General features: G+C 31.5%; 2 protein-coding genes across 7 annotated transcripts; one reads left to right on the forward strand and one right to left on the reverse strand.

Annotated features, from left to right (window-relative positions):
- Window positions 1-2,532: 2,532 nt before the first annotated feature.
- On the forward strand, window positions 2,533-7,507 carry LOC141671636 (nuclear transcription factor Y subunit A-7-like). Of its 6 annotated transcripts, none has more exons than XM_074477918.1 (6): window positions 2,533-2,674; window positions 3,615-3,677; window positions 4,915-5,021; window positions 6,044-6,145; window positions 6,236-6,413; window positions 6,903-7,507. In XM_074477918.1, exons 2-6 carry the CDS (start codon window positions 3,666-3,668, stop codon window positions 7,083-7,085), a joined length of 582 nt encoding a protein of 193 aa, XP_074334019.1. In that variant the 5' UTR covers window positions 2,533-2,674; window positions 3,615-3,665; the 3' UTR covers window positions 7,086-7,507. The 6 variants fall into 6 exon arrangements, with proteins under 6 accessions (XP_074334019.1, XP_074334016.1, XP_074334018.1 ...); XM_074477915.1 differs by having other exon boundaries at window positions 2,534-2,674; window positions 4,876-5,021; XM_074477917.1 differs by having other exon boundaries at window positions 2,534-2,674; window positions 6,249-6,413.
- A 338-nt stretch (window positions 7,508-7,845) lies between these two features.
- On the reverse strand, window positions 7,846-10,080 carry LOC141670565 (uncharacterized). The gene is made up of 2 exons (XM_074476494.1): window positions 9,831-10,080; window positions 7,846-8,147 (listed from the first exon to the last, which is right to left on the reverse strand). The coding sequence occupies exons 1-2, from the start codon at window positions 10,014-10,016 to the stop codon at window positions 7,956-7,958; spliced, it is 378 nt and encodes a 125-aa protein (XP_074332595.1). The 5' UTR covers window positions 10,017-10,080; the 3' UTR covers window positions 7,846-7,955.
- Window positions 10,081-12,152: the final 2,072 nt, after the last annotated feature.

The following is a 12,152-nucleotide window of genomic DNA, read 5'->3' on the forward strand; positions in this document are numbered from 1 at the left end:
GCCATGTGTCATTGACATATTATTATTTTATTATTTTTTATTTTGTTTAATGTTGCAAGTCAGTTGTGCTGTGATATTCAACTGGGATACTTAGATTTTACCTTTCAATTGGCGGGCTTTTACAACAAGCCTATACAAATTTAAAAAAACCCGCGTAAACTGGTGATTGTTATTGCACTCGGAATCGTTGCACTGGGTGCTAAAGTCATAGAACATATTTCGTTTGATACGAATGTGCTGCTCTTTTTCGTATTTTAAAAATGTTATTATATAGGCACACATACCCTAAATTTAATTATCTCATTATAAAATTTGTGTAAAAAGTTAAGAAGAGTATATTATAAAATTTGCTTTGAAAGTATAGGAATTTAATTATGTCAATTATATAACTTGTGTAGAAAGTTTATGAGAATATAAGGTAAATATAGTTTTTAATTCAAAAAATTGAAAAAAATCAAAAAAAAATGAGCCAATCTAAGAGTTTTTTTTAACAACTTTTAAATCAAAAATTTGAGAAAATTCAAAAAATAGAATGAACCAATTTAAGGGGCGCCACATAAACGTCGCTGTTTTCTTATTTATATAATTATATTGATGATTAAAAATCCATAAATAGAAAGGAAACATATACTACTATCATTACTTAATCATAAAAATAAAGAAAAATATTATTTTGAAAGCATTATTTTTATATTTAGAGTGAAAAGATATAAAAAGATCAAATAATATTTGTACTGATTTTTTTTCCTAAGGAATGTTTAGTCTTTCAGTAATGTTTTGCTCCGGAAACAACATTTCCTTAAAAAAGTTATTTTACAGGGTGTTGCTTAGGGTTGTTGATCAAACTATTCGTTAAATTTTTCCGGTTCATTTGAATTCGAGTCCGATAATATCCTTCCATAAGAATATGGAACTCGAGTTCGAACAACGTTTCTTGTCCGATAATCTTCACGAATCGAACGAAACTTTTAAAGTGTTCGACTCGAGTTCGGTTCGTTCGTTAAACTCGTGTACGATTAAAAGAAAAAAAAATATTTATAATATTATATGTATAAATAATATAATTATTATTAATAATATATATGAATTATATTTTATAATTATTTCAAATAAATATTTATTTGGTAAAAAATATTTAATTAATAGTTTGATACATTTTTTTATTAAAATAATATTTAAAATTATTTTTAAAAAAGATAAATGTAATGTATACGAACCATATGTATTCGTTCGTATTCGGTTTAAATTTGATCGAACTCAAATTCAAAAAAGAATTTTTTTTCGCTAAAATTATTGAACAAAATTCGATTCACTAAAATTTTATCCGAATTAATTAAAAATTCGTTCAAATTCATCCTGGCTCGACTTTTTTACCGCTGCGGCTGCTTATAGAGTACGGAAATGCTATGCGGGACCGAAAGAAAGAATAGATAAGGGACTTTTTTTTTTTTTTTTTGATCAAATAGATAGATAAGGGACTTAATTAATTGATTAAGATGACTAAGATCCCCAGATGTGGCCCACTTTAAGTCAGCCTTTTTCTTTGTGTTGAGGCTCTTATTCTCTCAGCTATCATGCCGACCCCGCACGAAGTTTCTGGCTGGAAACGAGCCTACCCACCTGTCACTTCTTAACCACACCATCCACATAAATTATTATAGTATCATAGTCATCTGTTCTCCATCGCATATTTAACGGTTCAGATTGAGTTAGCTTACGTACGCGTGTCCTGCTTTTTTTAGCATTTCATTAACCCCTTCAAGCTTTGCTATTTTGGTCTTTATCACAAAATAACTTTTACCCCTTATTTCTAAGTTTCAAAAATTAAGGAAAATAAATAAAATATAAGTAAATTAGTTTTATTTGTACACATGTTTAAAAGGAACAAAAATAATTATTAATGACTACAAAATTAACAAAACATTAATTTCAAAATTTTTATTAATATTTTATCTTTTTATAAATTACTTACTTTATTTTAAAAAACTCAAAAATAAGGCCTTAATAAAAAAATGATTTAGAACATTTTTAAAGGAATATGAACAATACCAAAAAAAAATCCAATTTTCCTAGAAAAAATATATTTACATTTTACCCAGATGAAGAATTTGCAAAGAAACATGTTTGGTTTCTAAAAATATCCCTACAATATATATTTCGGAAATATGGAGTAATTAATAAATTAACAAAAAAATGAAATATGTGAAAAATATATAATATTTAAAATTATCACAACTATACATTCATCCTTATAAAAAAATTATTTCTCGTGCAAATGAGTACTCCCTCCGTACCAGATTCCATAGTTTCATAATCTTTCTTTAAATAAAATTTTAAACATAAAATTTTTATTTAGAAAAAAATATTAAAAAATTATACTTTAATAAAGTATTAAAAATATACTAAAATATAATGTATAGAACAGTAATAATTAAGTCCATCGAACTGCAATTAACTCTTTGTATAAACAATGATCTGTTTGACTGTATCTATTCTAATATAAAAAAGTGGAACACACTGACAATCCAGAAAATATTAAAACAAAAGTAATAAATGATAGCAGGTGAATATTGGGAGAGAATACATACATACATATTAGCGGTGGAGAAGAAAGAAAGCTCTGTTTAACATAACACACTCCTCCTCCCCCCTCATTTTTCTTTTTATTTCTAAGGTACAATTTCATTTCTAACCCTAATTTCCTTCTCTTATTTTCTATTTCTCAATTTAATTCCCACCTTTTTAATAATTTCTTAATTCTTACATTTTCAGCTTTCATTAAATGTTTTATGTGTTCAATATATAAGTTATTGCTCTGTTTGTGATTTAATTTGGAGAATTGTGTTTTCTACTTTAAATTTGTGAATTATAATCGTATTTTATTTATTTTTCGAGAATTATTGTTGTTGAAGTTGTTTAGTTGAGCTCACTTTGTTTTAATTACATACAAGCTGTGTAATCTGCGGAATAGGTGCTTAATTTGAACTTTCTCAGTGTCGAATTCTAAGTGGTTGTTAATTTTACTGTTACAAGTACACGGTATGAAATAGTAGGGAGGTGTATCCAGTTTCGTGATAAGTATTGGGAATATGATCGACTGTTGTTGGATTTCGATCCGTTGGAGTACGAGATAAAATGCATTTTACAACTGAAGATAAATGTGCTACATGTTTTCATCCATTGTCTCGAATCGACCGAAATAGTTGAACAGAAAAATGTTAATATTTTGGTTATTGTATTTGGTATGCGAACTAAGAGGAGTAAAAAAGTAATTTAAGACAAAAATATGTAATGTAATGTAGTGTGTTACTACTTCATGAGGGGATTTATCTCATAGGGATTTTGCTATAACATGTCTATGTACCTTTTGCATTGTAAGTGAGATCATAAGCGGCCAGTTATGCAGTATTTTCATTCCCTGGCTTATACTATGGATACCTTATAGAAGCATGACACATTAAATTTAGAATGATCTCCTTTGCGGTTTTTGTAACTACTTTTATTCTGTGTAGTAGTTGCTAGCAATTTAATGATAGGCATGGACTATGAATTTGAATGTACGCTGTTTCTGACTTCTTATCATACTGACTCGGAATGTCTACTTGTTCTTCTAGATCTGGCGTCGGGGAGTAGTCTGTGCGGCAGCATCATGACTTCTTCTCTACATGAGTTTTCTGGTACTTGTCATAAAAATTGTGTACTTGTAGTTTATCCTATTTCAAGAATCGAAACTTGTTTTTCGTTTGCTTCAGAAACTGGTCCTTATTAATTTTATGATGTTGAACAGCCATCACGTTAATCTGCATACTCCTAAACAAGCTTATATACTTTGAGAGTTCATTTTTGATGTGTCCATTACTTGGAATCTGCTGCCCTGGGGAAAATTGATTTTTTTTTTTTAACTTATTACAGATGTTTCGATGCATATTCTGCAACATTTAAAAGTCAATGAATGTCTGTTAGTTACAATTTAATTGTTAAAAGAAGATATTTTCTTGAGAAGTTCATGAAAAGAAATATAAATATTGTATTTGGGAAGGAGTGAAAGCATCAATATGAGGTGAGGATTATGAAGGTTGTAGCGGGTCATATTGTGTTACTAAATATTAAGCGTGTTCTTTTATGCAATTTTATACACTTTTTCCTTAAAAAATGCTTCAATGATGGTTCTCAACTTAGTTCCCATACTATTTGACAAAAAATAAAACTCTTTTTACATGGGGAAGTAAAATTATGACAGCAACTTATACCACTGTTTCAAAGGGATCGACTGCTAGATTCAGCTCATCTTGTTGTTTCAAAATTAGTCTAGAGTTTGTGATATACAACTAGGTAAGTTGCTTCTAGGACAAAACTGGCATTAGATCAGTTCTAAAGTTTAAGTACATGCACTGTTGCATTTGTACTATGTTGTAACTTGTGATACAATCATACTGATTTTCTGTATGACGTATCCATTTATTAATTATTGTCACTTTTTGGGCACATGAAAGACTGTTATGCCTGTTCATTGTTGCACCGGGCAATTTGCTATGCTGAAAATGATGCTTTTTTCTTTAGATTGTTACGTAAAACTTACTGCTAAGAGCACTCCTACTGGCCCTCTTTGAAAACTCCACTCCCTTTCTAAAAGAAATAAATAGAGAATTACAGAGTAAAGGGCAGGGAAGGGATTGGAAGTAGGAATATTAAAGAATTTTGAAATCTAGGAAATTTTGCACTTGATATGATATTGAGCACAGAGTAGCTTAAATTGTGAGGAATCTAAATGAACTAGTAGCAGGTGGATTATATGGTTGCTTATGTTGTTTTTTAGTTTTACTGTTTACTTTGCTTTTGTTTTTAAAATGTCACATTGTAGTAAACTATTTTCAGATAATAGTGGCGAGGCTGATGAACAACAAACACATGCAGAATCTCAAACCCAGTATTCATCTCCAGCAACTGAGATATCTCATCCCGGTGTTCCAGCACCGCCTGTTCAATACACATCTCCGCTGCTTGGAGTGGGCAATACAATGGTAAATTTATGAACTTATTTAAAAAATGCTATAAATTTGATACAGAGATTATTCACTATTTTTAATCATAGGAAAAAGAAATTGAAATTCAGGAATATCTATACCTTATTTTGGTCAATTTTAACCCACTTTCAGCTCCAGATGCTCTTTCAATATCATGAACCTGAACTTGGCATATAGTTTATGGATGCAGTATTTTCGATCATATAGTAACCTATTTTCCTTCCTTCTAATGAAATTAAAGTATTAAACAGATGGGGCTTGACATTTGGTATACAAGCTTTCACATTTTAGTCTTGTTCACACAAATTTTAAAGTAGCCATCTTACCTCAATAGCAACATAAGCACCCATCTCGCAGCGTCTCACTATCTGGAAGAAAATTATTACTGAGAATGAGTTATATGTAGGAAAAGATAATTTTATTTGACATGGGTAGTAGTTTAATTTTATTTAAATCCATTTTGCTGGAAACTAGCTAAGTATAAGTTTCCATTTTGCAATGAAAATGCTATTTTCCTTTAGAAAATATTTAAATGGTCCAAAGTTGCCATGGTCTGAATTAACTTCTGTTTCACATATTTGTGCTTGGAAACTCCAAAAATCCTGACAAAAAAGTATACAGTAGTAGTCTACTAAATATTATAATACTCCTAATTTTAATAAACTCCTACAAATGCCTTTTCAAGTAGGCTGATTTAATATAATCATAAAGATAATATTCATTTGTGTTGCCGAGTAAATTTAAAATCTACTCTCGGGGCATCAATATTTCACTTGCAACATTCATTTGTGTCATATTATTTGTTGGTCCATCAGTTGCTTCCAAATCAATATATCGTGTAGATTCTCTTTGAGGGTATTAAGAAAATAATATGAAATACAAGTGTGTAGGAGTCCTGGTTCTTCATAACATAAAAATCTACCTGTAATAAATCTCCTTCAGAGTGTAGATATCTATTATCTATTCTAGATAGAAGTACATTCATCAATCATTCTATAACTGTGATCATCATATTTCAGGGGCAAGCAGCATACCAATATCCAGACCCATACTACAGAAGCATTTTTGCTCCATATGACGCACAGCCATATCCTGCACAGCCATATCCAACACAACCAATGGTATGTATGTCTCCAATGTTTCAGTCATGGACCTTGACTTATACAGTTGTATTTTTTACACCAATAAAAATAAGGATGTGAGTCCTGCAGTATGGCTTTTCAGGTCCATCTTCAGTTGATGGGAATCCAACAAGCTGGTGTTCCCTTACCCTCAGATGCAGTGGAGGAGCCTGTGTTTGTTAATGCGAAACAATATCATGGCATCATGAGACGTCGACAATCTCGTGCAAAAGCTGAATCGGAAAACAAAGCTATCAAGTCTCGTAAGGTGTACCATAATTTATTTTTACATGTCTGCAATTTAAATGATTATGTTTATCATTTTGGTCTATGTAGTTACTGTATTTCTTATTTTACTCCATTGTAGATCATGCATACTATTATGTTATCATATGAATAATTATACGGGGGAAGGTAAAAGGAAATCTACTAGCAGAAAGCAACCTAATTATCTGTCTTCGCTTAGTATATTTAGAATTGCCTTATGACTGTTCTTCGCACTGCCACTAATTTTCGTTCGTTAACAGGTGCTCAAGTATAAATGTTGGTTTGCATAACTTCAATATACCTTTGTTGTTCTTTATGTTATGGTATTAACTCATTGCGACATCATAACATTCCCATTTGCCATTTGTTGCACCAATCTTTTTCTACATATAGTAAGACTCTGTCGACTTGTTTAGTTGATCTCTCTCAATTCCGTAATGTTCGAGTAAGAATCGTTTTCCTCGTGCTGACATTTTGAATTATTTTGTAGCCGTACTTGCATGAATCTCGACATCAGCATGCTCTGCGAAGAGCTAGAGGAAATGGCGGTCGTTTCCTTAATGCAAAGAAATATGAAAATCAACAAAGAGAAGCTTCTTCGGATAGGTCCCAGGCCAATATCAATCTCAACTCTGACAAAATTGATGTGGTTTCTTCGGAAAGCTGCTGTTAAGAAATATAAAACTGTACCTGTGTCATGTCCAGATTAGAGTTACTTCCGAACTCAATCAGCTGACTAAGATCCATGCTTTAGTCTCGGTATGTTGATAAAGTCTGAATTGAGAGCCAGTTGTGTGCATAATTTCGGTCATTGGCTTGTTGAGAGGTATTTGAGGTAGGAGCAAGGTATTAGATTGTGAGTGACGATGTATTTTCATATTGTAAGCTATTTGTAATAGATTTAAGGTATATGATTGTAATCCAAGGGATTTATCTTCCTTGATGTCCTCCATTCCATTGTACCCTTGTGCCTTTTTTGGTATAGGATTGGCAAGTTCTCTTTTTGTACAAATTCTTTTTGAACTTGAGTTGTATGGTGAAATTGAAGATGTAACTGTAGTGTTTAAAGTAATGTTGGCTCTTCTCCTTTATAAAGTTCTCTTCGCACTTTAGCTGTATTATATGGCTAATAATATTTCAACGTACGGATAATTACAATCCTCTTCCCATGAACAAGACCAGAGGTGCATTTACTTGAGCCAGATATTCATGTAACATTCCACCACTGAACCTTTTAACCTTAAATTCTAATATCGTACTTGTCGTATGTCTTCATGAATACATTAATGAAACTAATAATCTCTCTGACCCATACAATGTATACATTACAAGTTGATAAGGCCACGTCCCATGTCAGATAGAACTCAGAACATGTTGAACTCAAAAAATAAAATCAATAGATGTAACATTGAGTCAATAAAAAGATGACAACATAAAACATGTAAATAGCTGGAATATTATTTGGAAGGATTCGCATGTTCTAAATGACTTGATCCAATTGTTACAATTTAAACTCTACAAAACATAGAAGTAGGCAAACATGTTAGACAAGCATCTGGAGGCCTTCTTTCTTTGGAGTCGGTATTGCTTTCTTGTTTCCAGGAAAGGCTGTGCGTGATACATCAACCAAGGCCTTAAAACTATATGGTTCATGCATAGATAGTTCTGACAGGACCTTCCTATTCAGTTGGATGTTCTCCTTCATCAGCCCGTGCATAAAGTTACCATAATTCACCTGAGATTGGACAAAAACAAACATATTAACATCAGAGTCTAATTTCAAAAAAAATGTAAAGCATATGCGAACTTAGTTCCTAGAGCAAGTCCAAGAGTGTCTTAAAAGTTTGTCCTAAATTAAAATTTGAGGCACTTTGGATATAAGGGTGCTCCAACAATGTCATAGGGGTGCCTTAAAACACTAGGACATTCATCATGTGCCTCATTTTTAAGGCACCACTAAGCATACCCTATCTCATTTATTTCAATTAAAAATTTATTCCCCCCTTTTTACACATCTCTCTCCTCTAATCATTTACTTTCCCTCATTATAATTCAAATATATTATTTTAGTAATAAAACACAAATATAAGGCATATTGTTGGAGTTGATATATAATAAAAATTGTCTTAAATCACTAGGACACAATATTTTATTATATTTATAAGGCATTTATTAGGACATTGTTGGACTTGCTGTACATGATTTTTGCATATTAACTCCAACAATATGCCTTATAATGGTGCCCTATTATTAGAATAATATTATATTTAAATTATAATTGGAGGGAAAAAAAAGATGAGAGAGAAGAAATGAGTAAAAAGAGAGGAAAAGAAATTTTTCTTGATATAAATTAAATAGGGCATGCCTAGTGATGCCTTAAAAATGAGGCATTTGATAAATGTCCTAGTGTTTTAAGGCACCACTAAAATATTGTTGGAGCACTCATTTAAACAAAATGCCTTAAATTCTAGTTTAGGACATGAATTTAGGGCACTCTTGGACTTGCTCTTAGAAAGTGAAGTTTCTAGTTCCGTAGTCTCATTGTAAATTACCATGTTCAATCAGATACGAACCTAGAAACTATGCTACTCTTAACAAAACATATCACAACATACAAGATTTGTAGCAACAATATGCACTACCAGAGTACAAGATTAAATATACTCCACAAATATGGTTCAGTTCTTTAAGCCCAAACTATCAAATTTAAGACAACACAAAATTACAATATACATTTTTAGTAAAACTCCCAATATAACGTAAATTAAAAGAACTCAAGAGTGAGTTACATGATCAAATATTAATCCTGCAACCATTGCTCCAATTTGTAAACTTTGTTAAACAAGACATTCCAAAATCCAAATCATCACCACAAATTCCAAAACCTTGCAATTCTGTTAAAAGATCATCCAACATACAGTCAACATATAAAAGATACACCAACATGTTCAAATAAATTTTACATATAGCACTTCACCATTTCAAAATCTGCTTAGCCCTAAAAAATCAAAATATTACATCTTCCCCCCTACAAATCCCAAATCCTTAATTTTTCACATTTCAACATTAAATTAACAAAACCTCAAGACCCAACAATCATTTCAACATTTCAATTCATCCCACAAAACTTAATTAAATAAAAACATATAATTCGGTTAAACGATAAGCCAACATATTCAAATAAATTCTAGGAATAGCATTTCACCATTGGCCCTCGAAAATCTTACATCTTCCCCATACAAACCCCAAATTAATTTTTACATCCTTTAAAAAATTACCCTGAATCAAACAACCTTAATACCCAATAATCATTTCAACATTTCAATTCATCCCATTAAATTTAATTAAATAAAAACACATAACAAAACTCATCACAAACTACACACAAAATCTTAAATAAAAAGAAGAGAATACTAACTCCATGTAAACGAGAGCCGGCATTAATGCGTTCGATCCAAAGAGAACGCATATCACGCTTCTTGTTACGACGATCACGATATGAATACTGGAGAGCCTTTTCAACTCTCTCTCTAGCTATTCTTATACAATTCTTGGCTCTCCCTCTGAACCCTTTTGCTAACTTGAACACTTCTTTCTTATTCATCCTCTCTCTTTCTCTCTCTCTCGATTTGCAGAGGCTGATACTAAATGAGTGATGAAGAAAAGAATACAGGGTTTTGGGTGTGGGCTTTTCAGGTTTAAGCTCCTTCTTGAAGCCCATGGATATTCTAGCCTTCCTTTTACGGCCCAAGTCTTGTAATTTGATAAATTGCTTTAATTTTTATTTTTTTTTAAAACTTCTGTTGTGTTACTTTTTACAATTTACTTTGAGATACTGATAGTATAAATTTTTTATTGGAAATTTATATATTTTATATTTTATATTTACGTTACTGCAGTATAAATTTAGAGATTCATACTATTTTTTGTAAATATTTGCCTTTATGTTTGATACCGTGGGAATGATAAAATTGAGGGGTTTTCAAAAAATCTCGAGCTTATAATTTTTAACTTTTGTGAAATAATTCTGTACATTTCAAAAAAAATAAAAAAATGTCAAAATTTTGTTTATGAGCTTTACGGCTGGTGCCCCAATCCCCCTCAGGTTTTCATCTCATCATCACCCTCCAAATCAGAGATGCACAAAAAACTCGGGTCCGAAAATCTGTCCCGACCCGATCCGGTCAAAACCCGGTCAAACGCGACCCGATCAAAGCCCGGCCCGGTCTCGGCCCGTGTTTAGGGCCTCGACGGGCCCTATATTTTTAGGCAAAACCCGGCCCGGTTAAAAACCCGGGCTTCTTCCCGGCCCGACCCGACCCGATTAAAACCCCGAAAAACCTGGTTAAAATCTGATTATTTTAATATATTTTCTTGTATATTTATGAATTCACATTTACTATAAATATAAATAATACTTTCAACACATATATATCTACATATTTGTGATTAATAATATTATTTATATATACTTCATTGCATAAATGATGAAATAAGATATAGTAAGTATATTATATATATTTAAATAACAATAATAAAACATATTATTCTATAAATATATTTATTTTTTGCCGAATTTAAATGTTTTCAACGAAGTAATGTTTTCATAAAATATTCCGTGTAAGCTAATACATTTTTACGATGATTTAGTTGCTAATATATGTAGTCTTCAGAATCTCTAATAAAACTCGATCCGATTTAAATTAGAAAAAAGCCCGGCCCGATCCGATCTGACCCGAAAAAAGCCCGGTTAGGCGCACCTCGAGGGCCCAACCGGGCTTTGACATTTTCGGAAAGGCCGGCCCGGTCCGGCCAATGTCAAAGCCTGAAAAGCCCGGTCCGGTCAAAGCCCGGGCTTTTGAAGGCCCGGTCAAAACCCGGCCCGGTCAAAATCCGACCCAGTGGGCCTTTTGTGCATCACTACTCCAAATACATAGGACGAAATTCATTTGCCATACTCTTGACTCTTCACGGAAACTCAATTTAGAGTATCTTCGTCATGCTGATGTCTCGTTTTTTATAAATAATATAAATTATTGATTTTTAATGATTTAATATATTCCCATCTTCAATAATATTTTTAAAATTGACTACTTAGTCTATGTTTTATTATTAAAAATATCTTGAACTCACAAAAAGTCAAAATAAAGTGAAAAGAGAAAGATAGTACTGTTAAAAATATATGATAAAATAATAGTTAAGAGTGAATTTTGAATGTTAAAATTGAGAAGAGAGATTAGACTCTTAAGGTTAAATGTGAATTTAAATAGTCTATTGGAGCAAGATTTTGATTCTCTCTGCTCAATTTTTCAATTTTGAAGCTAAGGGTTTGAATATAGAGTATTTTGGAGATGCTCTTGATCACTATCCTAAAAATTCCCGATTTAACTCATTAATCCTGTGCAAGTTAGATGACCGGTCCGATTTTTGAAATCCGATTAACCTATAAGGTTTTCTTTATTGAAATATTTAAAACAGTTTATTAAATTTAAAATACTATATTATTTAAATATGAATATTTATGGAATTTATGAAATAATAAGTATATATTTGTTATAATAATATATTAAATAATATTATAATATATTCGATTTTTATATTAATTAATCTTTTCAATTAATCCCCGATTCTCCGATTAATTCGAAATCGGTACCTAAACCGATCTCTCTCGATTACCGAGTTCTGTAACACTACTTTAATGTAATAATAATCAGAACATGGAAAAAAACATGAATAAACA

Source organism: Apium graveolens, chromosome 7, assembly GCF_009905375.1.
Source record: "Apium graveolens cultivar Ventura chromosome 7, ASM990537v1, whole genome shotgun sequence".
Lineage (NCBI taxonomy): Eukaryota > Viridiplantae > Streptophyta > Magnoliopsida > Apiales > Apiaceae > Apium > Apium graveolens.